General features: G+C 35.1%; 3 protein-coding genes across 3 annotated transcripts; 2 read left to right on the top strand and 1 right to left on the bottom strand.

The window, feature by feature from the left end:
* Nucleotides 1-1290: 1290 nt before the first annotated feature.
* Nucleotides 1291-5634, top strand: LOTGIDRAFT_138864 (hypothetical protein; the record flags this gene model as incomplete). The annotated part of the gene is made up of 9 exons (XM_009049149.1): nucleotides 1291-1479; nucleotides 1700-1791; nucleotides 2242-2365; nucleotides 2804-2946; nucleotides 3380-3462; nucleotides 3983-4040; nucleotides 4442-4553; nucleotides 4974-5133; nucleotides 5570-5634. The coding sequence occupies 9 exons, from the start codon at nucleotides 1291-1293 to the stop codon at nucleotides 5632-5634; spliced, it is 1026 nt and encodes a 341-aa protein (XP_009047397.1).
* Nucleotides 5635-8955: 3321 nt separating this feature from the next.
* Nucleotides 8956-11250, bottom strand: LOTGIDRAFT_172281 (hypothetical protein; the record flags this gene model as incomplete). The annotated part of the gene is made up of 3 exons (XM_009049148.1): nucleotides 8956-9062; nucleotides 9428-10333; nucleotides 10554-11250. The coding sequence occupies 3 exons, from the start codon at nucleotides 11248-11250 to the stop codon at nucleotides 8956-8958; spliced, it is 1710 nt and encodes a 569-aa protein (XP_009047396.1).
* Nucleotides 11251-13404: 2154 nt separating this feature from the next.
* Nucleotides 13405-20150, top strand: LOTGIDRAFT_151437 (hypothetical protein). Its single transcript, XM_009049147.1, has 5 exons — nucleotides 13405-13529; nucleotides 15404-15525; nucleotides 16223-16428; nucleotides 18904-19953; nucleotides 20020-20150. Exons 1-4 carry the CDS (start codon nucleotides 13443-13445, stop codon nucleotides 19101-19103), a joined length of 615 nt encoding a protein of 204 aa, XP_009047395.1. The 5' UTR covers nucleotides 13405-13442; the 3' UTR covers nucleotides 19104-19953; nucleotides 20020-20150.
* The last annotated feature ends 2022 nt before the right edge of the window (nucleotides 20151-22172 follow it).

The raw sequence follows: 22172 nt of genomic DNA, 5'->3' as shown, positions 1-22172 counted from the left end.
CAATCATATATTTACAAAATACAAATTCCAAATTCGATTTAATCGACTCATGTCAAGCGACAAAATTTAAAAAAAAGAACAATAAACTTCGTTTAATATGAGTCGCCTCCCTTTATGAATAGTCTTGATTGTCACACAGTAACTAAATTGGTCTGATAGTCTTGTTTGTCACAGTGTCATTCCTCTTTGTCGACATTTAGTCTTGATTGTCATACAACAACAAAATTCGTCTTTCTTTGATTTCCTCTCTTAGACCATACAAATATGTACCTCTTCATTGAAAATTGTTGGTTTTGGTCAAATAATGCATTACGATTTGGAAAAAAAAGATGACATTTTAAAATAATTTTCCTAAATTGCTAAACAAGATTTCATCAAAGCAAAATAGATTAACTATTATAATTATTAATTTTGTGTGTTTGTTTTGGGTACGTTTTCGAGAAAAGGACTCCCCCAGAATGCATCTTAACCTACCGTGGCAGGAAGTTTGAAAATGGCGTCGATCGTCGCATGGAATTCTGTTTTTGTGCTTCAAATATTAATTTTGGCAGTTCAGGTTTTGGCTGGGTAGGTGTATTATTTAATCTAGACAAGAAGAGATATCAAAGTTTCTTTACGAAACTTTTTGATAATTTTTATTCATAATTAGACATTTTTTCACTCACATTTACACGAAGGAATTGTAGCAGACAGCTTTTTTGTTGCGTGGATGACACCCATTGGTTGATAGCTGAGCATCCTTTATTTTTATAACAATAACCTCAATCAAGTCCATGATGATTATTCAGTGATTGCTAACAATGTCCCGGATTCTACCAAGTTGATCTTCCATTTGATTAGATTTTAACATGATGAGCTTGGCAAAGACTTAAAAAGTAAAATGAAAACTAGGGCTAAAGTAAAGTAAAAAGCCAATGTCAATGAAATGTTTCTGAGAATTATCTCTAATTCTGTCATTTCAATGGGTCAATCGGTCAATCTTTTATGAAGATCAAAATTTGTCATAAGTCATTCCAATGCAAATCAAAAATGTGAGTAAATCTTGAAACCTTCATCGTCCTTTCCATAATGGCGAGTTAACTGTTGCCAAGTTGACAGGTAGATGAGTTGACTAGGCTAATCACCTTCTCAGCTTACTGTTCAAAGTGAAATACTCGGTAGTTATTACCTTATGATTGGTTAGAGCAGACGACATCGAGTTCAAGAGGGCTATTGTTAGACCCTAACTAAAGTGACTTTTTACAAAAATAATAGCCACAGAATGATAATTTGGTCTAGACTGAGACACTAATGGCTATTATTTTGTACTGTTTCTTTTTCAGCCGTGATTTTTATTCTATATTGGGAGTTTCTAAAAGTGCTAACACAAATCAAATAAAACGAGCTTATCGTAAACTAGCTAAAGAACATCATCCTGATAAAAATAAAGATGATCCTGATGCCGAGAGAAGATTCCAGGATTTAGGAGCTGCCTATGAGGTAATAAGAGTTTTTTGGTCTTTTAAACAGTGTGGACTCTCTGAAGTTAAAAGTCTTGGTTTATTTAAAGAACAGCATAACAGGGACATACAAAATTTAGAAAACAATCTCTTTAAAGAACAGTATGAATATTGTCCTGTAGTGTTTGCTTGTTTATTAAATGGTCTTGCAACTATTCACAACATAGAAACTTCATTTCATGACTGGTTGTGTATTGTAGGTTTTATCTGATGCTGATAAAAGAAAGATTTATGATCGTCATGGTGAAGAAGGACTCAGTAAAAGTGATACTCATGGAGACCCATTTTCAAGGTAAACCTTTTTTCTCCAGTTTTAAACAGGATGAATTTCTTGTTCAAAAGATTTATTCCATTCCCTCCTCCTCTGCCTCCAACTCATAATGTATTCATGCTGGTCAGTATGGAAGTCTGGGTCTAACATCTGGTCTGCTATTCTATCTCAAATTTTTGTTACCATTATTCCTTGACAGGCGATATAGGGACAGTCTAGACAGCAGGGCTGTTGATTTAACTGTATTTGCCAGTCATGTCTGATTAGAGCTCCAAAGTGTCTGACTGTAATGTTGATCTTTAGGACATTTTCAATGTATTTGTTTGCATTTTTCATGAACTTGATGAAGATTGGTGTACAGATCTTTAGTTACATATTAGAATGCCCGGTCAGGAGTTATAAAAAACCACCAGCCCTGTCAGAAAGCATATTTGAATTTGAGGAAGTAAATTATTTCAATCTCTTTTTCAGCTTTTTTGGAGATTTTGGTTTTGGTTTTGGAGGTAATCAGGAACAGGAAACACCCCGAGGAGGGGATGTCTTGATGGATCTGGAAGTCACTCTAGAGGAATTGTATTCTGGGAATTTTGTTGAGGTAAGCCGGTATTGCTAGCCTTCATTTATGTGCAGAATGTAGGCCAAAAGAGTTCATTTCAAACCATTTATAGTTTATCATATATCATACTGTACACATTTTCAGTTTCTTAAAGGTACAGGTTCACCATTTGTTTGTTCTTTAGTCTCAGAAACAGGAAATTTTTAGATAAGCCAATTAGTAATAGTGTTCACAGGTCACTGTGGAAATTTGAGCCTTCAAATCCATGTGTGTCCGAAATTACTGGCTTTTGAATGTTAAAATGACGATTTTTGAAGGAATTGTGCGATTTTTTTTACATTTCTAGTACTTCTAAAGACTATTTACATATATACATGACCCAAATCATCCCCAAAAATGGCATACCTGTATTTGAGTCCTTGCTAGGGTGAGTTTATAGATTAGGAATTTGAAATGAAAACATGTTGTATATTTTAGGTTATTAGATATAAACCAGTAGCTAAACCAGCTAAAGGTACCAGGAAATGTAACTGTAGAAATGAAATGGTAACAACTCAGCTTGGTCCTGGTCGATTTCAGATGAGTCAGCAGCAAGTTTGTGATGAGTGTCCCAATGTTAGGTGAGATTTCAGTTCAAGAGCTATGAGATTTTCAGTTCATGAGCTGTGAGATTTTCAGTTAAAGAGCTGTGAGATTTTTAGTTAAAGAGCTGTGAGCTGTGGATCTAATATAGAGGCTGGTTGTTTAGGACTACCGTATATTTCCGAATATAATGCGCAAGCATGTATAATGTGTATCCGTTCCTTACCTTAAAATCTGGAAAAAATCCATTTACCCGTAAATAACTGCTCTCCCAAGAAGACAAAACACAATTTACCATTCATTACCAAGACAAATTCAGCTGTGCGGAAACTCTCAAGGATGGCCGAATGCATTTTCTTCTGTAATTCAACAAAACATACCACAGAAAAGATTAACATTAATGCATGTAAAAGTGTTTATTGACAATATTTTTTTGTTTGAAATTTGTAATTTTGTGTTTTTTTCGTGTAGATTTGTACCAGAAGAAAGAATATTAGAAATAGAGATTGAACCGGGAATGAGAGACGGTCAAATTTATCCTTTTGTTGCTGAAGGTATGACTATGTACATATTATATTGTGGGTGACCGCTTGAAACCTCTTATAACGATATAAGAAATAACAATACTGCCATGGTCTGATTGAAGTAGCGAATAGACGATGTCTGGTGTGGTGTACGATGGGGGATTATGGCTACAGGAGAAAATAGAACCAGTGGAAACATGAGGTACATGTCCAGACACAATGCAGACATGATGCACTTCTACTATTTTCTACTGTATCGATAATCCAGCTCCATACACCGCACCGGACACCGTACATCATCTATGTACTCTTGTAACTTGAATTTGATCTTACAAAGAATCAAGAGTCAGTCCTATATCACCTGTTACAGCAATTTTATTTTTACACGATGAGAAAGCAAAATTCCTAATTTGAGTGTTGTTTTGAAGAAATTATGCGATTTTGTACATTTCTAGTACTTCTGAAGACTATTTACATATATACAAGACCCAAATCAACATCCCAAAATGAGGCACTAGTCCCTTTAATTGGTTTGTATTATTTTTTTTAGGAGAACCTCATATAGATGGTGAACCTGGGGATTTGAAATTTAAAATAAAACAGGCAAAGTAAGTCTAATTCTATTAGACCCCTAGAAAAATAGTTTGCACCCCCTATTGTACGCCCACTTTACTTTTGAAAAATTTAAAAATATGATTTTTTATATGTTTTTGCCCCGAAATATGTGTTAGAAATCAAATGTGCTAAATCAATTCAATTTTCGAATATTTTCTGAGGAGAACTCTCTCAGACACTCCATGAGAGGCTTGCAACTATGATGCCTCCAAAGAGTTGCAACATTTTGAACTCAGCCTCGACAGTTGTGCCCCCTTCGAGTCGGTCTGTCCCCTATTTGTACCCCCAGTCTTGGAGGGTGTAACTGAGGATGATTGTATAAATAAATATGGATCTGTAGATCATCACGTCAATTATTTTGAAGTATTATTGAAGTCATGTTTATTTATTATAGACATAAAAAGTTTGAGAGAAGAGGAGATGATCTGTATACCAATGTAACAATAAGTCTAGTTGATGCCATGGTGGGTTTTGAAATGGAAATAAATCATTTAGATAATCATAGGGTAAGGCAGGGTTTGCTTATTCTTTTATCTGGATGCTTTAGTCTCAGAAACGTTTCTTTTTAGCTAAGCTAATCAGTAATAGTGTTCACAGCTCACCGCCAAAATTAAGCCTTCAAATCCATGTGTGTCTACAACTATCGCAGATTGAAAGTTAAAAAGACGACTCATCCATATTTTACATAGAAAAGACATAATTATATAAAAATAAGAAGTGCTATTCCTAGTTTGAGATATTTTTGAAGGAATTATGCCATTTTTGTACACTTTTAGTACTACTGAAGACTATTTACATATATTTAAGACCCAAATCAACCACCGAAAATGGCGAACTTGTCCCTTTAATGAAGAAACATACCAAATAATTAAGTTCAGTAAGTTAGAACCAAAGGAAATTAAACTCCATTTATTTTTTTTTTTCAGGTTCATGTATCTAGAGATAAAATTACGTGGCCTGGTGCCAGATTACGGAAATCAGGAGAAGGGATGCCAAATTATGAAAATAATAACGTAAAAGGAGCTTTATATATCACTTTTGATGTGGAATTTCCTAAAGGATCTTTAACAGAAGAACAACGACAAGGTTTGTATAGATTTCACTTTTTAGCTCAAAAGATTTCCATTCATTGTTTAAAGGGATTGTAGTTTAGTTTCATGGTAATTGGTATTGATAAAACTTTTCAAATGAAACTCAAAAGTTAAATGTCTGGCCCTAAACAGTGACGATACCACATCCATATGTATGTCTGAAGAACTGGATAGTCTAAGCTACATGAAGACTGAAGAGTAGCATCCCTGGATGCATGGCCCTTGACGACTGGGCCGTGACCTTTCCCTAAGGCCTGTGAAAGGTCTGAAAAGTAAAAACTCATCTTAGGCCATCTGAAATCTGTTGGCTTCTGAGTATCTCAGGCAGCCTGAGCCAGGGTTTTGACACCTACATTTTGGGCTCTCCATCAGGCATTTTGTGGAAATGCCCCTGCATGCAAGCTCTTAATTTTAAATTATATTTTTTTCAGCATTGAAGGAGTTGTTAGGACAGGAGTCAAAACAAACAGTTTACAATGGTCTTCAAGGTTTTTAACATCCAGTCTTTTTAGATAGTGTAATTTATATATTATTTGTTGATATACCAGATTATCATGTCATTTCATTGTTGATATCATTTTGTATGACTGAGACCTAATATTTGTTATACAACTATTCTTATAGTCTAAATTTCTACGTAACCAGGTGATAGAGCTCAATTTCAGCCTTCAGTAACACTTATCAGAAATAAAATGGAACGTGTGGTCAGTTTTTGATTGAAAATGTAAAGTTTGAGTCTGAAATTTTCCATGTTTTCAGAGTTAAAATAAATGTCTTGTTAATCTGTAAAACTTCATGCCTTTTTTCAATAATGCATATATTTAGCTTTAGTTGTTAAAGAGATTGTAAAGAGGTTTTTTAAATATTTTTATGTTTATCAGGGACACTGATAACATCGATTAGCACCATTCCACTTCAGACGTTAGTGGTTCCTGCAATTCCACTTAAACTTAAGTGTTTGATGAAGTCACTAATCACCAAATATGTTTAATCACACAAGGCCCTTTGTGATGAGTGACATCATCAAACACTTAGTTTTAGTTGAATCGCAGGAACCACAGACATCTGATCAAAAAATTGGAATGATGTGAATCGATGTTATCCGTCAGATTGAAAATTGGAATGGGGCAAATTGATGCTATCAGTGTCCCCAAAACACTTCTTGACAATCCTTTTTAAAGTGAGCTCTATCAGCCAGTAAAAATTGGATGCAAGAGGGGTGATGTTCTGACTACAAGCTTTGGTTTTTCTCAAAATGTTTTTTTTTTTTAAGTTGAAATATAAATCAGAATTTATGAATCAAAATATTTCACAAATCAGCCAAGGGGAATAATTTGAAAAGATTTTTTTTTGTTATTATAATTTGGGGTATTGACAATCAAAATAAACCTATATCTATTGCTCTGGGGCCACTCAATTGGAGAGGTCTGGACGTTTGGAATTCATGGAATCAACTGGAGGTTCAATGAAACAATTGGAACAGAGTTCAGAATGCGTTTCACCTGTGCCAGAAAAAAAAAAATTCAAAATGGAGGATTAAGGAATATTTTGAATGAAACATAATCTGGTTCTGTCCAATTAATCGAGGCCAGGATTGAGCAGACATCGCCAATCAAGTGCCACCTATGTAAGGTTGGCGGATTCTGAAAGGTGACATAGCTAAATTCAAATTCAGCCATGTTTTTTTTTGTTCTTGTGTTGTGAGGCAATCATGTCACATGACAGCAGGGGCAAGTAACTCTGGCTTACTAGAAGGTTCATAGATATAGGTTTGTCCAGATTTGGTTATTTATATAGTTGTTTTTGTTTAAAAATTTTACTTTTGTCCTAAAACATATGTTGACTTCATTGAAATCCTAAGTTTTCTATTTCGTAACAATCATGCAAAGGACAATTTTTGTAAAAGTTATAAAGTTATGAATTAACACTTGATAATCAAGGCACAATCTATTTTTTTCCCCACAATTTTCCAGTCCGTAAACACATTCAAATGATTAGATATTCTTAATTACAAGTTGCAATGTTATACTTAGCAGTTGATGGGTTAAGATCTTCTCATGTTTTATCTTATGGCACTTTGAGTCTGTATATTTCCCTGTCAAATAAAAAATTTTAAAAATCCAGGATGTTGTCTTTTAAATTAAATTTTTTATTCATGCAAGAGCCTTGTTTAGGCGGCCTACAATAAATCGAATATCTGTCTCTATACCAGCCTCTGATAGCTATTTTGACAGATGGCTTATCAAGCAGGCAACTGTTGAAATAGCTATCAGAAGCTGGAATAGAAAATAAATGGAGTTTACGTCCTACTTTTCTGCACCTAATTGGGCTAATGAAGACTGCCATGCAGTGTGCAAAGAGGGAAATGACTAGAGGCTTTTCCATGTCAGTCCCAAGGGGGGAACTTGGTTGAAAAATCCGAAAATATCTCGACCCATGCAGTAATTTAACCCTGAATCTTTTTTGAATAAAACTCCTGGCCTACCATCCTATCGAGAAAATTATGCCAACGCTATGCAAAAGTTTCTGCCGAGGATAGAAGAATGGTCTGGGGATAAAGGGATAGCAAATGCAGGAAACAGATAAATTAATTAAAAATAAGTTTATTCAAAGTACTGCATATAATAATATAGTTTCAAAAAAATAATTTTATGTATACAATTATACAATATTTTCACTGTTAAAACAGTGCTCAACAGAGACACAGACTGAAAATAGGTTAGTTGTCTGCATATGTGAAACTAGTAATAACATGATTCAAGTTCTGTTTTAATATTTCTATAAAATATATTAATATTTTTATAAAATATATTGATATGTCTATAAAATATATTAATATTTCTATGAAATAAATTAATATTTCTATGAAATATATTAATATTTCTCTAAAATATTTTTATGAAATATATTAATATTCTTATAAAATATATTAATATGTCTATAAAATATATTAATATTTCTATGAAATAAATTAATATTTCTATGAAATATATTAATATTTCTCTAAAATATTTTTATGAAATATATTAATATTCTTATAAAATATATTAATATTTCTATAAAATGTATTAATATTTCTATAAAATATATTAATATTTCTCTAAAATATATTAATATTTCTCTAAAATATATTAATATTTCTCTAAAATATATTAATATTTCTATAAAATATATTAATATTTCTCTAAAATATATTAATATTTTTATAAAATATATTAATATTTCTATAAAATGTGTTAATATTTCTATAAAATATATTAATATTTCTCTAAAATATATCAATATTTCTCTAAAATATTTCTATAAAATGTATTAATATTTCTCTAAAATGTATTAATATTTCTGTAAAATATATTAATATTTGTATATAATATATTTAATATTTCTATCAAATATATTTAATATTTCTATCAAATATATTAATATTTCTATAAAATGTGTTAATATTTCTATAAAATATATTAATATTTCTATAAAATATATTAATATTTCTATAAAATATATTAATATTTTTATAAAATATTTTGCTCTGTAAGTAACTTTGCTGTAAATAAATAAATAATGAAATAAAATAAAAGATAATATAAAAATTGTGCTCAATGCAAAAAAAAAAAAAAAAATAAACATAAAAAAAAAAAAAATAGAATAAATAAATAAAATAGAGAATAAAGAAATGTTACTGTTAAAATAGTGCTCAATACATTTATTACAGAGCAAAATAATCCAAAAAAATATGTTTCTAAGAAAATACCCATAAAAATAAATGAAAAAAATATAAAATATCACAGATTTTACATATAAAACACATAGTTTGAGTTTAGTTTTTAGATACAAAACGACTACAGTAGTTGGTCAATCCAATAAACACACTGTAAAGAGCTTGTCTTGGTCCAGACCAATCTTGTTTTGTATTGGTTTCAACTACTGAAAAAAAGACCCAAATTATTCATTAAAAATCTAATGAAATAATTCAACCAATTATATGTATCGGGGATACTGAAAGCATCAATTTGCACCATTTACAATTTTCAATCAGACGTCTGTGGTCCCTGCTATTCCACTAAAACTAAGTTACTAATTGAGAAAACCTCTTTTCAATCCCAATAAGTTTTAACACTTAACCAAAGCGAAGTAAGCGGTCAGTAGGCAAGTATGAGAAAACATTATGTTATTACAAAGTAGACTCCTAAATTTTTTATTTGTGGTCCAGTTGGCATACTAATAGGCATCGATTTGTAATGAAATTGAGTTAATGTTCAACTTCTCTGACATAAATGGCATATTCTTACCTTGATTGTTTTGAATCTTTCTAACCATATCATCAGAAAACGTTATTTCCATCATCTGACACCTTTCCATTCTGACAGTGTCCTGATCTTGTCTTCCACCAAAAACAGTAACGTTATCCTCTAAATCCAGACTTCCATCATGAACGGTAACTCTGTCAGTCGAGTTAAAGCTTCCTTGAAGAACTGTAACTCTGTCTTCTAAATCAAAGTCATCATCAAGAAAGGCAACTTTGTCTACAAAGCCTAGACTTTCACCATGACCGATAACTACTTCCAACAGATCTGTGTCATCGTCGAGAATGGGAACTCTGCTGACAATGGTTCTATCGTTGTTGAAATAACACTTGACAGACAATAAAGATGTTTTTGGCTCTTCTGGACTTGGGAGGTTTTGAGATGACGGTAACATTAGTTGCCTCTTCGCCTCTTCAATATAGGGAGTTATCACCGGAAATGGACCAGTAACGGCTATACTAGCTAGCTGTAGTTGTAATACATCAGCATCAATGAATTCTCTAAGACAGACGACTTCAGCTGACAAATCCACAGTGAAGCAAAAAAAGTTCTGTTTTTCTGTATTGAATGCCTTCAGAACTTGTCCAGGAGATGTCTTTAAAACTAGCAAGTTTCTCAGATGTTTCAAATCAAATTGTGTGACTTCTTTGAAACCGAACGCTCCAGCAAGTGTATCAATAATGAAGCAAAAGTTTCGTTCTTCGTTGGCCTTCAAGAATTTTTGTGCCACATATTGTCTGCAACCTACAGCTGATGGTATTTTAGGCACCATTTCTAAAGCAAGTTTGGTATCTTCCATGTTAGAGTTGTTCATCTCTACTGCTTCATCATCGTCATATCCGATCATGCAGTCGATTGTGAATGATCTGGATAAACTTTGAGGATGGTAGTCTGAAATAAAAAAAAAACGCAATGTAAAACCGAAATAAGGACTTAAGGTTGCTTGGGTTCAACCAATTCCTATGGGTGTTGAGCCACTGGTATCCAAAATATTATTCTAACTTCTAACATGTGTGGGGAAATAAAAAAAATAAAACAAAAAAGTCACTGGAAAGCTTTAAGAAGATGCGAGCACAGTGGGTCACCCCGTGACAAAAATAAAACCACTTACCACTCCAGTCCCCAACAGTAACATCCGGAATAATGAGCCCCTCCTTCACAAATCTTCCACCCCAAGGGACAAACACAGTTTTATTCTTTAGATCAGTTTCAATCTTGATGATTCTATTTTCTTCTTCTTGCCATCGTCGTATCTCACGAGTTTGTCGGTTCAGAATGACCCACTTGAACTCTTCTGTTGTTCCTTGCTCGAGTTCAAAATTTGCTGTCCACACAGAAGTTACAGGATCGTCCAAGGCAGCAGGAACCCAGGTCTTCCAGTTCCCAAGCAGCTTTCCAGAACCCATCACAACGATCTGTTCATCAACATTCAGAACATAATGAGTGCTCATTGAAATATGGCATCCGCAAAATGAAGAGAACTCGGTCCAGCTTTCTCCGTATTCGGATTTGAAGACACCTCCAAAAACGCCGACATTGGCTTTTCTGCATCCTATAGGCTCCTCTTCATAAAAATGCCCATTTTTCGTCATCGTCCAGTTAAAGAAGAAGAACGACATCTGAGGAATCTCTAATTCCACTGTCCATTTCGTTGAAACTTCGTCGATTTTCCTAGCCACAAGACCATTGAGTCTGTTCCATGTTCCCAATTCTTTCAGCGAACCAACTAGGCAAGGAACAATATCTTCCGATGCGGGGCTGAACTCCACCTCAAAAACAACAGGAACTTTTACGGTTTGTATCGGCATAGCGAAAATATTCTAAAATATTCCGAAAATCTTCAAGAAAACTTGAAAAACGCAACTTATCTGGTCGAAACAGTTAAGTTACTGATTATGACGTCATAATGCCTTAAAGACAAAGAAATAACGTTGTGTCGATTGTTTTCTATGAGGACGTTTTTTTTTGACCGCATTAAAACTAAAATATTTATTAATATTACCTGAAAAGTTGTTTCTTAATTCTTAACAGGGATCAGGATGATTAACGAGACAGGTATGCCATTTTGGGGGGTCGATTTTAGTCTTGAATATATGTATAAATATAGTCTTCAGAAGTACTAGAAATGTACGAAAACCTAATTCCTTTCAAAATACTTCAAACTAGAAATTTTACTCACTATTTCTATATATCACAGAATATCTTAGATTGACAAGTCGTCATTTTAATATTCAAACTCAGATAATTCTGGACACACAAGGATTTGAAGGCTCCAATTTCGATGGTGAGCTGTGAACACTATTACTGATTAGCTTAGCTATGATTGGTAAAATAAAAGGACTACATGTCTCTTTAACTTTCAATCCGTTACGGGCATGTGGTTGTAATCAATGTTTTTCGAGCAAAAGTTTGTGGGAAAAACAATGGAATTTTGAAATATTAATTAATGACAGTATATTTTTTTCATCGTATCTCCCGAATTGACCAATTCGCCCATTTTTATCCCACTTTATGCTTTGGACGCCAGTGGGGGTATAGGGGAGCGAGGGCATTTGCACCGCAAACTGTACCCTCCACTTTTTAACAAATTTGAAATATAATTTTTACAGTTTTTGGCCCAAAAAATAAGTTAAATTGTATCATATCAATTCAATTTTTTGAGAGTTTTTTTTTTGGAGATCATTTTTAGACACACCATGAGAGGCTTGTAACTATGACGCCTCCACAAAGTTGCCGCATTTTGAATTAAGCCTAGACAGTGTTGTCTCCCTATTGAGCCATTCTGTCACCTGTCTCGAAAGGCTGACGCCGCCACCGGTTTTCAATAAATAACCATCAGCAAGACATCGTTTTTGGAAGTATGGTTTACACAAATTTTGACCGAAGGCGTATGAAAGTGCACACCAAATTGAATAATGTTATCTATATCTATAGTCTACTCTGTAGTTGTTATCATCAATCCGTAAGATATTGAACACCACTTCATATGTTCAGCTCTACTACTATTCTAGATTAGACTTTGATTTTATATCAATTTTCCTAAAGCCCCGTCTACAATTGATTTTTTATGCTTGAGGTTTTCACCAGTGACACAATAAGATTATTGGGTGCCTGTGGACTTAAGTTAGTTGGGATCCCTGCCAATGATTTTAATGCCTGTTAATGATCTGTCGGACTGTCGGAAGGTTAAAGACTCCGGGTTGAGCCCCCTAGTGGATTGAGCCCATGTACTAGGTTCAACCACTCTCTGTGTTTCTCACATCTTAGCGTTCTATATCTTATCAGAGCACAATCTAGTAAATTGCTGTCATTCGGGGTTTTTTTTCGCATGCACTACCTGAAGCAAAACTACCATGATTTTGTATCTGTTCTCATTTTATCTTATCCGAATGACTACCAATCTAATATAAATTATATTTACAATTTTGTATCTTTTTTGTTTTATGATATTTTTATTCTACATTGTAATCTAAACAGTTTCTATCAAACGCTTGTCCCAAAAGTTGTATCTTTAACCAATCAAAGCATGTCATGTTAAACAAGTTTCAAGATAAAATATGGAATTGTGGGATATATAACGAAACCCAAAGAGTCTGTCATTTTCCTTTACTTTAATTTTTCTATATCCCATAATTCATTATTCATCAAGAAATGTTCTACACGCCACGCTTTGAATTATTAAAAATACCAAATACATTTGGGAGAAATCTAGTAAGATTACCACTGAGACTAAAAATATCAGAAAACGAAAAAAAACCCCATCCCGTTCAGATTACAACCAACCTGATATAGTCGTGTGAACGGTCCCCGATAATGATAATTGATATTTTCAAAATGAAATTAAAGAAAATGGACCAGTTTCTTATCACATGGGGGGATGTTCTGGGTAGCACGTGGCACCTTCATCACATGACCTAAGGTATAAAACTAAACTGTACGGTAGTTACCCACCCCTTTTGATAGTAAGATTTTGTATTGGAGGGAGCCCTGTATTACTACCATGAAGATTGTTATAATTGTTTTGGCTATGGCCACCGTGGCCTGGGCTCAGCTTCCCTCACCGTGTATTACCCCCTTGGAAATGACGGTGAGTTTAATTATTGTTTTCATCTCAGTGGTCATTCTTGGGTTAATTTTTTGAATATTTAAATAAAACTGTTCGGTATATAGAATATATGTATATGTAAATAGAATAGAAAAAAACATTATATAGAAATTGGGAAATTCCTAGTTTCAGATATTTTTTAAGGAATTGAGCGATTTTCGTACATTTCTGTAATTCTGAAGACTAATTACATATATTCGAGGTAATAAGGCGCTTTGTAGTCTAGCAAAAAAAAAATTGGACAATTATGATTTAAGTCGTTCTTTGCAAAATAGATTGCAGGGAAAACCTTAGAGAAAATGTCAAAATTGAAAGGATTTAAAGAAAGGGGGCGGGGGAGACGGTAATGCTATTTGTACCCCACCATAACTAAATAACACACAATCTGTATAAAATAGTGAACATTATCGTACATCAACCTCTTTCGAGATTCGAGTAACGATCGGTTATTGGCTGGATCAAATGATAACAAAAACTTGCCCATTCATGAAATAAAAGTAACGTAGATAACATGACATACTGAAAACTTCAAAGTTAGATTTTCTATAGAGATACATTTACTGATAAAATTAGATAACTTATATTCATATTGAACAAGTTGAGGCCCGATTTTTAAACCCGGTTTCTCCTTGTCGGAGGAGCTGCCATGGAAAAAAGCGTCAAGTTGTTCGGATGGAACAATAAACCGAGGTCCCCGTGTGCCAAAATATAGTAGGCTAACGCCGCTCTCCTGGAAAAAGGTCCCTCATTGCACCCTGCATGGCGTTGTCAAATTAGGTGCAGAAGAGTAGGACGTAAAACTCCATTCATTTTATTTCCATAAAACCACAGCCTTGTATTGAGGAATCGCTAATTATTCACAGCAAAACTACTTAACAGAATATTTGATTTGCCATTTTTTAGATCTGAGTATTACCACGATCTTAAAATCTTTAAAAGTAGAACTGTCATCAAATTAGATCGTTCCAAATCAAGTCTTCAATAACTGAAAAATATCACCAAAAACAGTGACAAAACTCTCAAAAAACCTTCGGCATAACAAATTGAAAAATAATAATTACAAAATATCCTGGTCCATTCATAGCAGAGATAAAGCCTAAACAAATAAAACCAAAAGTTGTAACTTGCATTTAACTGAACAGCTTTCCATCATTTATGCCCCTAGCACACTTCTCTAAACTAACGTTCCGAACTTGTCTCGAAGTGTCCAACTTCAGTAGGAACGCAGGCTGAAAAAGGTCAGTTGTCTGAAGATTGCATAGCATGAAACTCTGAGTAACAACATGATTCAAGTTCTGTTTCAATATTTCTATATCGCTCCACAATTTGATATATTGGGCACTATTTTAACAGAGGTATTTCTATATCGCTCTACAATTGGTGTGTTGGGCACTATCTTAACAGTTGTATTTCGATATCGCTCTACAATTGATGCATTGAGCACTATTTTAACAGTAGTATTTCTATATCGCTCTACAATTGATGTATTGAGGCGATATTTTAACAGAGGTATTTCTATATCGCTCTACAATTGATGTATTGAGCGCTATTTTAACAGTGGTATTTCTATATCGCTCTACAATTGATGTATTGAGCACTATTTGAACAGTGGTATTTCTATATCGATCTACAATTGATGTATTAGGCGATATTTTAACAGTGGTATTTCTATATCGCTCTACAATTGATGTATTGAGAACTATTTTAACAGCGGTATTTCTATATAGCTCTACAATTGATACACTGGGCACTATTTTAACAGTGGTATTTCTATATAGCTCTATAATTGATGCACTGAGCACTTTTTAACAATGAAAATATCTTATTATTGTAATTCTTAAATTATGTTATTTTAGTTCCGAGCTAACCAATATAACCATGAGGACGATATCTTCAACCGATATTTCATAGCCTACGACGCCATTAACAAACGACAGGCTATTTTTGAAGAAGAAAATGTCATCATCCCCGGCAGACAGTAAGTAATACATACATTTGTAACCACCTTAGCACCTAATAACGTCATAGTGATACCAGGAGACACATCGGGGTATACCTGAGAACACATCAAGCTGTACCTAGAGAACACATCAGGAATACCTGGGAACACACTAGGTGTACCCGAGAATACATCGGTGTGTACCTGAGAACACATCAGGGTATACCTGAGAACACAACAGGTTGTACCTGAGAACACAACAGGTCGTACCCGAGAATACATCGGTGTGTACCTGAGAACACAACAGGAATACCTGAGAACACATCAGGGTGTACCTGAGAACACAACAGGTTGTACCTGAGAACAGAACAGGTTGTACCTGAGAACACATCAGGTTGTACCTGAGAACACAATAGGGTGTACCCGAAAACACATCAAGCTATACTCAGAACAGAACAGGAATATCTGGGAGCACACCGGATGGACCTGAGAATGCATCAGACTGTACCTGAGAACAAACCAGGGTGTACCTGAAAACACATCAATTTAGTTTCAGAGAACATATGAGGGTCTGAGAACACACCCTGGTGTACATGAGAATATTTCGTGGTATATCCGAGAACACGCCAGAGTGTACCCAAAAAACCCAACAAGGTGTACCTGACCTCTAGCATCCGCTAGGTGATTAGGTGCTATGGGTTCGAATCACTATTAACATAATACTTTTCATTTTCAGATTTCACGAATTTTTGATCCTCAACAACGAAAACGTCATGTACGATTATAATCTCAAAACCAAAACCTGTACCAAATCCATCCCCAGACCATGGAGAAACTTTGCCATTCCACCAAACGCCACTTTTGAAAACGAGTTCTCTATTGGAGGTCCCTCTGAAATGGTTTACGCTCAAGAATGGTCTGATCGAATCCCATTCAGACAACGTAAGTATCATCTTGAAATCCGATCAAGAAAATTGTGAAAGGTGTTGTTAAAGGGATTGTAAAGAGGTTTTCTAAATTTTTTTATGTGTATCGGGGACACTGATAGCATCAATTTGCACCATTCAATTTGCACCATTCCAATTTTTAATCAGACGTCTGTGGTTCTCGCAGTTCTACTAAAACTCAGTGTTTGATGACGTTACTAATCGCAAAATATGCTTTATCAGATAAGGCCCTCTGTGATTAGTGACGTCATCAAACACTTAGTTTTAGTGGAATTGCAGGAACCACAGATTGAAAATTGGAATGGTACAAGTTGATGCTATCAGTGTCCCCGATCCACATACAATTTTTAGAAAACCTCTTTACAATCCCTTCAAAGACATATGGGTTTGTCAACTTTTCCTTTTCTGAGTGGCAATATAGCTTATAATATTATTTTGGTATTTTATGTATTTCCAATCCTCACTCCCTTGTCTTCGTTCTCACGTCCTTTGTTGTATGTCCTTGTTGTGCCTACCTTGACAGTTGTATGGAATGGACACCAGTGACAAACTGACAATCGACTTTGAGTAATAGTTAGCAGACCTACCGCTAGACTTGTTTGTTAGGGGTGGGGGAGAGAATTGGGTATGGTCTTTAGTAATTAAATATAGTGAATTTCGTGTTTTATATGTTGCAGGAGAAACATTTTTAGGTATATTCAGCATGAAAGACTGCTACCCTATTTCAATGGTCATAGTCTCAAACGATAACGTCACCGACACTGTTACGACCAATTTCTACGACGTCGTCCAAGGAATTACAAACCCCGATGACTTTATACCACCGACTGAATGTATGAATGCCAAATGGGCGAAATCGGCTATGAAATTTAGATATTAATTCATTAAAGATCTTTTGTAAAATTAATTTTGTTGATTTGTGGTTTGTATTTAATGGACACCTTAAACCCAAGACTGACTTTGAACTGTAATGAGGTAAAAAATTTGCACCATTCCAATTTTAGATCAGATGTCTGTGGTTCTTAAAATTCCCCTAAAACTAAAATATGCATGATCACATAAGAGCCTTGGCTATTAGTGACGTCATCACACACTTAGTTTCATTTGAATTGCAGGAACCACAGACATTTGATTGAAAGTTGGAATGGTGTAAATTGATGCTATCAGTATACTCGATACACATAAAAATTCAGAAAACCTCTTTACAATCCCTTTAAGTTTATGTTTTGTTATGTTATTCCCCACACCCATCTGTATTTCATTTGCCTTCACCCTAATTGTTATGAAATGAGGTCAATCCTTGGAGTGCACGTGCTTATAAATAACGCTACAGGGAAGGGAGGAGTTGCCCCATTTCTCCATTGAAACTATGTATGAATATTGTTCCGAAACGTAGCTCTACTATTCTGACAACGTAAAAATGATTTAACTTACTGAATCATCCCTCGTCTGCAAACTTGTCCACTCATAGTTCCAGTTGCTCTAGAGATATTAACAATTCATCATTTTCCACAAATACATAAAAATGGCCGACTGTTCATGTTGTTGTTGTTGTTAAGAAAAATTACTGACCCCGCTCGGGTTAAAAACGTCAACCAATCAGAATCTAGGTGGTTCAAAGTACAGTCCTTCTTGACATTCGATTGGTGAACTGTTTTTAATCCGTGAAATACGATTCACACTTTTGAACAGAACTCGTTAACAGTTAAAATATTGTTTGGTTAAAGGGATTGTAAAGAGGTTTTCTTAAATTTATTTGTGTATCGGAGACACTGAAAGCATCAATTTGCACGATTCCAATTTTTTGTCAGACGTATGAGGTTCCTGCAATTCTAATAAAACTAAGTGTTTGATGATTGCAAAATAATCATGCTTTATCACATAAGGCCCTTTGCGATTAGTGACGTCACCAAACACTTAGACTGATGCTATCAGTGTCTTCGATACACATCAAAATTTAAGAAAACCTCCTTCAATCCCTTAAAATGAGAATTTAGAGCCAGGGTAGTTTGACTGGGATGGTGGTTTTTCTGAGAGTTCCATAGGAATAGACCCACAATTCAGAACCAGTCTATTTTATTTGGCTAATGAGTTAGATAACGCCTTTGTCCCTTTCCTGTTTCTATGACAGTGAGTTTAATTCTAATGTCGAGGTACACAGCTTAAAGGTATACCGGTATTCATCAGTGGACTTACCTGGTGTCATAACTATACAACAGAATCTCTCATTCATTAACCTAAGTAATTTTGAATAATTATTTAATTTAATGGATATATTGTATTATATAGAGATTCTATTCTTTAGTCATGACACCTGGTAAGTCCAACTGATGAATATATATACTTATTGACCAAGTTTGACACTTTAAATTTTATGTCCATTCAAAGAGGTAGTATTCCTTTAACGACACTTTCGCATGTCAGATTGTCAGGGTCTCTCATCACTGACATGTCAGTCTCTTTATTTCAGGAGAGATGTGGTTGGGAGTGTTCAGTTTAAAAGATTGTTATCCAATCAGAGAGGTCGTAATTGCCAACTCGAACATCACTCAAACCATCACTACCAACTTCTACGACATAGTACAGGGGATCACCAACCCAGACGACTTTATACCACCGACTGAATGTCTCAATGCCGAATGGGCCAAACCCTCTAGATATTTCTATTAATGGTTTTGTAATTTAGGTCAATTATTCATAACATATATACATAACTACATACATGTATATGCATATATTATTATAGTGTATCCAAAAAACTACCCATCTGGCTGAATCGACACATAAACAAGATCAGCCCACTTTATTTTAAGGTTGAATATAGCGATTATAATATACAGACACTACGGTGTTGATTACTACTTAGAGTACCTTCACTACCTTTAAATGAAGTCGACTGCTCGTGTTAATGTTTAGAATCGAAACTAACAGGGAGGAAGGTCTACAACCCTACCTTCCCCAACGCTTCATTGGCCACGTTACTGAGAGATCATCGCAACTGCTCTAATCCAAACATCTCCGATTTGTCTAAAATTACACTGTAAGGTATTACCACCACCCCCTCCCCCTCCCACAACAAACACCCTAGACCCTGATCGTATGACTTATAACTCATATCACCGGCTCCTTAAATCCATTTCCCATAACCATCTCACTTGTCTTTCAAAAGCTTTTTCTTGCTGAAGCAATGTCTGTGATGATCAAAAAATAGTTTCACAATCTGCTAGCTAGTTTGACAATATAGTTTCACAATCTGCTAGCTGGTTTGATAATATAGTTTCACAATCTGCTAGCTAGTTTGACAATGTAGTTTCACAATCTGCTAGCTGGTTTGACAATATAGTTTCACAATCTGCTAGTTGGTTTGACGATATAGTTTCACAATCTGCTAGCTGGTATAACAATATAGTTTCACAATCTGCTAGCTGATTTGACGATATAGTTTCACAATCTGCTAGCTGGTTTGACAATATAGTTTCACAATCTGCTAGCTGGTTTGACGATATAGTTTCACAATCTGCTAGCTGGTTTGACGATGTAGTTTCACAATCTGCTAGCTGGTTTGACAATGTAGTTTCACAATCTGCTGTCTAACAAGACAGCTACCTCTAAGCACGAAATTATGTAACTAATAACTTGGTTGGTAACAAAGTACCTGTCACAATACTCATGATGTAAATAGAAATATATAACCTCTAATAATAAATAAAATATATCATTCTGATTTTTATTTCCATGGGGTCGCTCGATTGGTGAGTTTCGCACGTTCGGGATTTATGGAATTAATGTACATGTACAAATGGGAACATTTTGAATGTGACACATTCCGTGTCCGTACCGTTCGATTGAGGGTAGAATTGGAACAGTCGGAACCTGTTCAGAACTCTCCAATCGAGCGCCACCCTGATGTTCTACACCCACATCATTATGTGTGGAATATATTGTCAGCATACATGTTTGTCCTTTCACACTTCTTTGTAAACGCTCTACAATCATATTTTTTTATCGAATGTGACAAAACATTAAATTTGGGCTTACTTTCCTTGTGCGTTTTGTACTATACATGAAGAGACCATAACTACTATGGAATCCAATAAAATAGCACACCAGAAATCGTTGCCAATGATCACGAGTTACTTCCCTTTAGACTGAATTTTATGATTGCTGTACAAATCATCGAATTCCTTTCCGTGGATACTCTGTTTAGGGCCACGAATCAAATGATCATAACCATCGTCCTCAACAACGGACGACTTTCGGTTGTTTTGAGTCTTTCCGCCTGCTTGACTAGTTGTAAGTTGAAGCGTATCATAGTCACCATTTACATAAATAGGTGAAGAGTTCTCTCCCGTTAATTGCGAGTGTATCATAGAGTTATCTCTCTTTGAGGAAGAAATGTTCTTCCTAACGTTATCTCCCTTGCTCTCTGATGGAAGTCTGTCTGATGATTTCTTTCTCTTGGTGGAGTTTAAATTTTTGAATCTATCGCTGTCGTGATCAGACATTGAAATGATGCTGACGGCCAAATCGTCGACTGTATTATAATAAGTAGAGTTTCGGTTTGACTTTCCGGACACTCTCGACTGTCGTCTGGACTCCAAGACGAAGTACTGTGACTGATTCAAGCTCACGTCTTTAATATCAGTCTCTACAGTGTTCTCAGGCTTTCGTCTGAAATGTAGAGGTAAAGGCAATCTTTTTTCCGCTTACAGTGCTAGATATTTAGTTTAATATATACCCTGTGGTTCACCTCTTTTGGAGTCGAATGGGGAATGGAGTTTGTGTTTCTGTTAGATATGAGGGAATGGAGGTGTAGTTTCTGTAGGGAGTATTTGGGAAGAATGGGTTTTCTGGTGGAGATGGGGGAACGAAGGTTGGGTTTCTGTTGGGCGGCGGGGAAATGGAGGTTGGGTTTCTGTTGGAGCTGAGGAAATTAAGGCTGGGTTTCTTTTGGAGAATTGGTAACGGAGGTTGAGTTTCTGTTGGAGCAGAGGAAATTAAGGTTGGGTTTCTGTTGGAGCTGAGGAAATTAAGGTTGGGTTTCTGTTAGAGCTGGCGGAATTCGCTCATCCAATTTTCTCTAAAAGTTCGACCTACCTTTTGGAGAGCAGAAGATACACCAGAAAGATTATAATAATTATAGTTACTATAGCAACTGGTACTCCAATACCCAATGTTACCGCCATCTTATCTACAAAAAACCAAAAACCAGAGAGTAATCAAAAACTATGACACAATTCCACTTACACTGGTGGCAAGTTCTTTTAGCAACGGTACAATGATTGGGAAAGGGATTGTGAAAGCAACGGTTAACATGTGGATAATCATCGTGCCGTTGCTTAAGAAACATGCACTGATGGCTGCAAGGTAAACTGGTACCCTGTTCGCGTATCGCTACACTAACGGTGCTAAGCTTTAGATGGAATGGGGACCAGTTTAGTTGCAAGGCAGGACACGATCAACTTTGAGAAAACGTGATGCCACTCTATATGATTAGGTTAATCCAGTCGACATCCCTTAAATACATAAGCAGAACACAATGTAATCAAATATATAAAAAACTATAACTTTCTTTCAGAGACTTTGCATCTTCTTCCATACTTTCGAGGTTTAGACGACCTCTATCATTGGTAGCAAAGCAGGTCCAATGCTACTTTGCGACTAGGTCTGTGGTTTCTGTAAACATTGGTAGATGACATGTAATGGCCTACCTTGATTAGAGGAAGATGACTGACTTGT

The sequence above is a fragment of the Lottia gigantea genome (genome assembly GCF_000327385.1).
Source record: "Lottia gigantea unplaced genomic scaffold LOTGIsca_130, whole genome shotgun sequence".
Taxonomy (NCBI): Eukaryota; Metazoa; Mollusca; class Gastropoda; family Lottiidae; genus Lottia; species Lottia gigantea.
The sequence above is the reverse complement of the archived record's forward strand: the minus strand, read 5'-3'. Positions and strand labels throughout refer to the sequence as shown.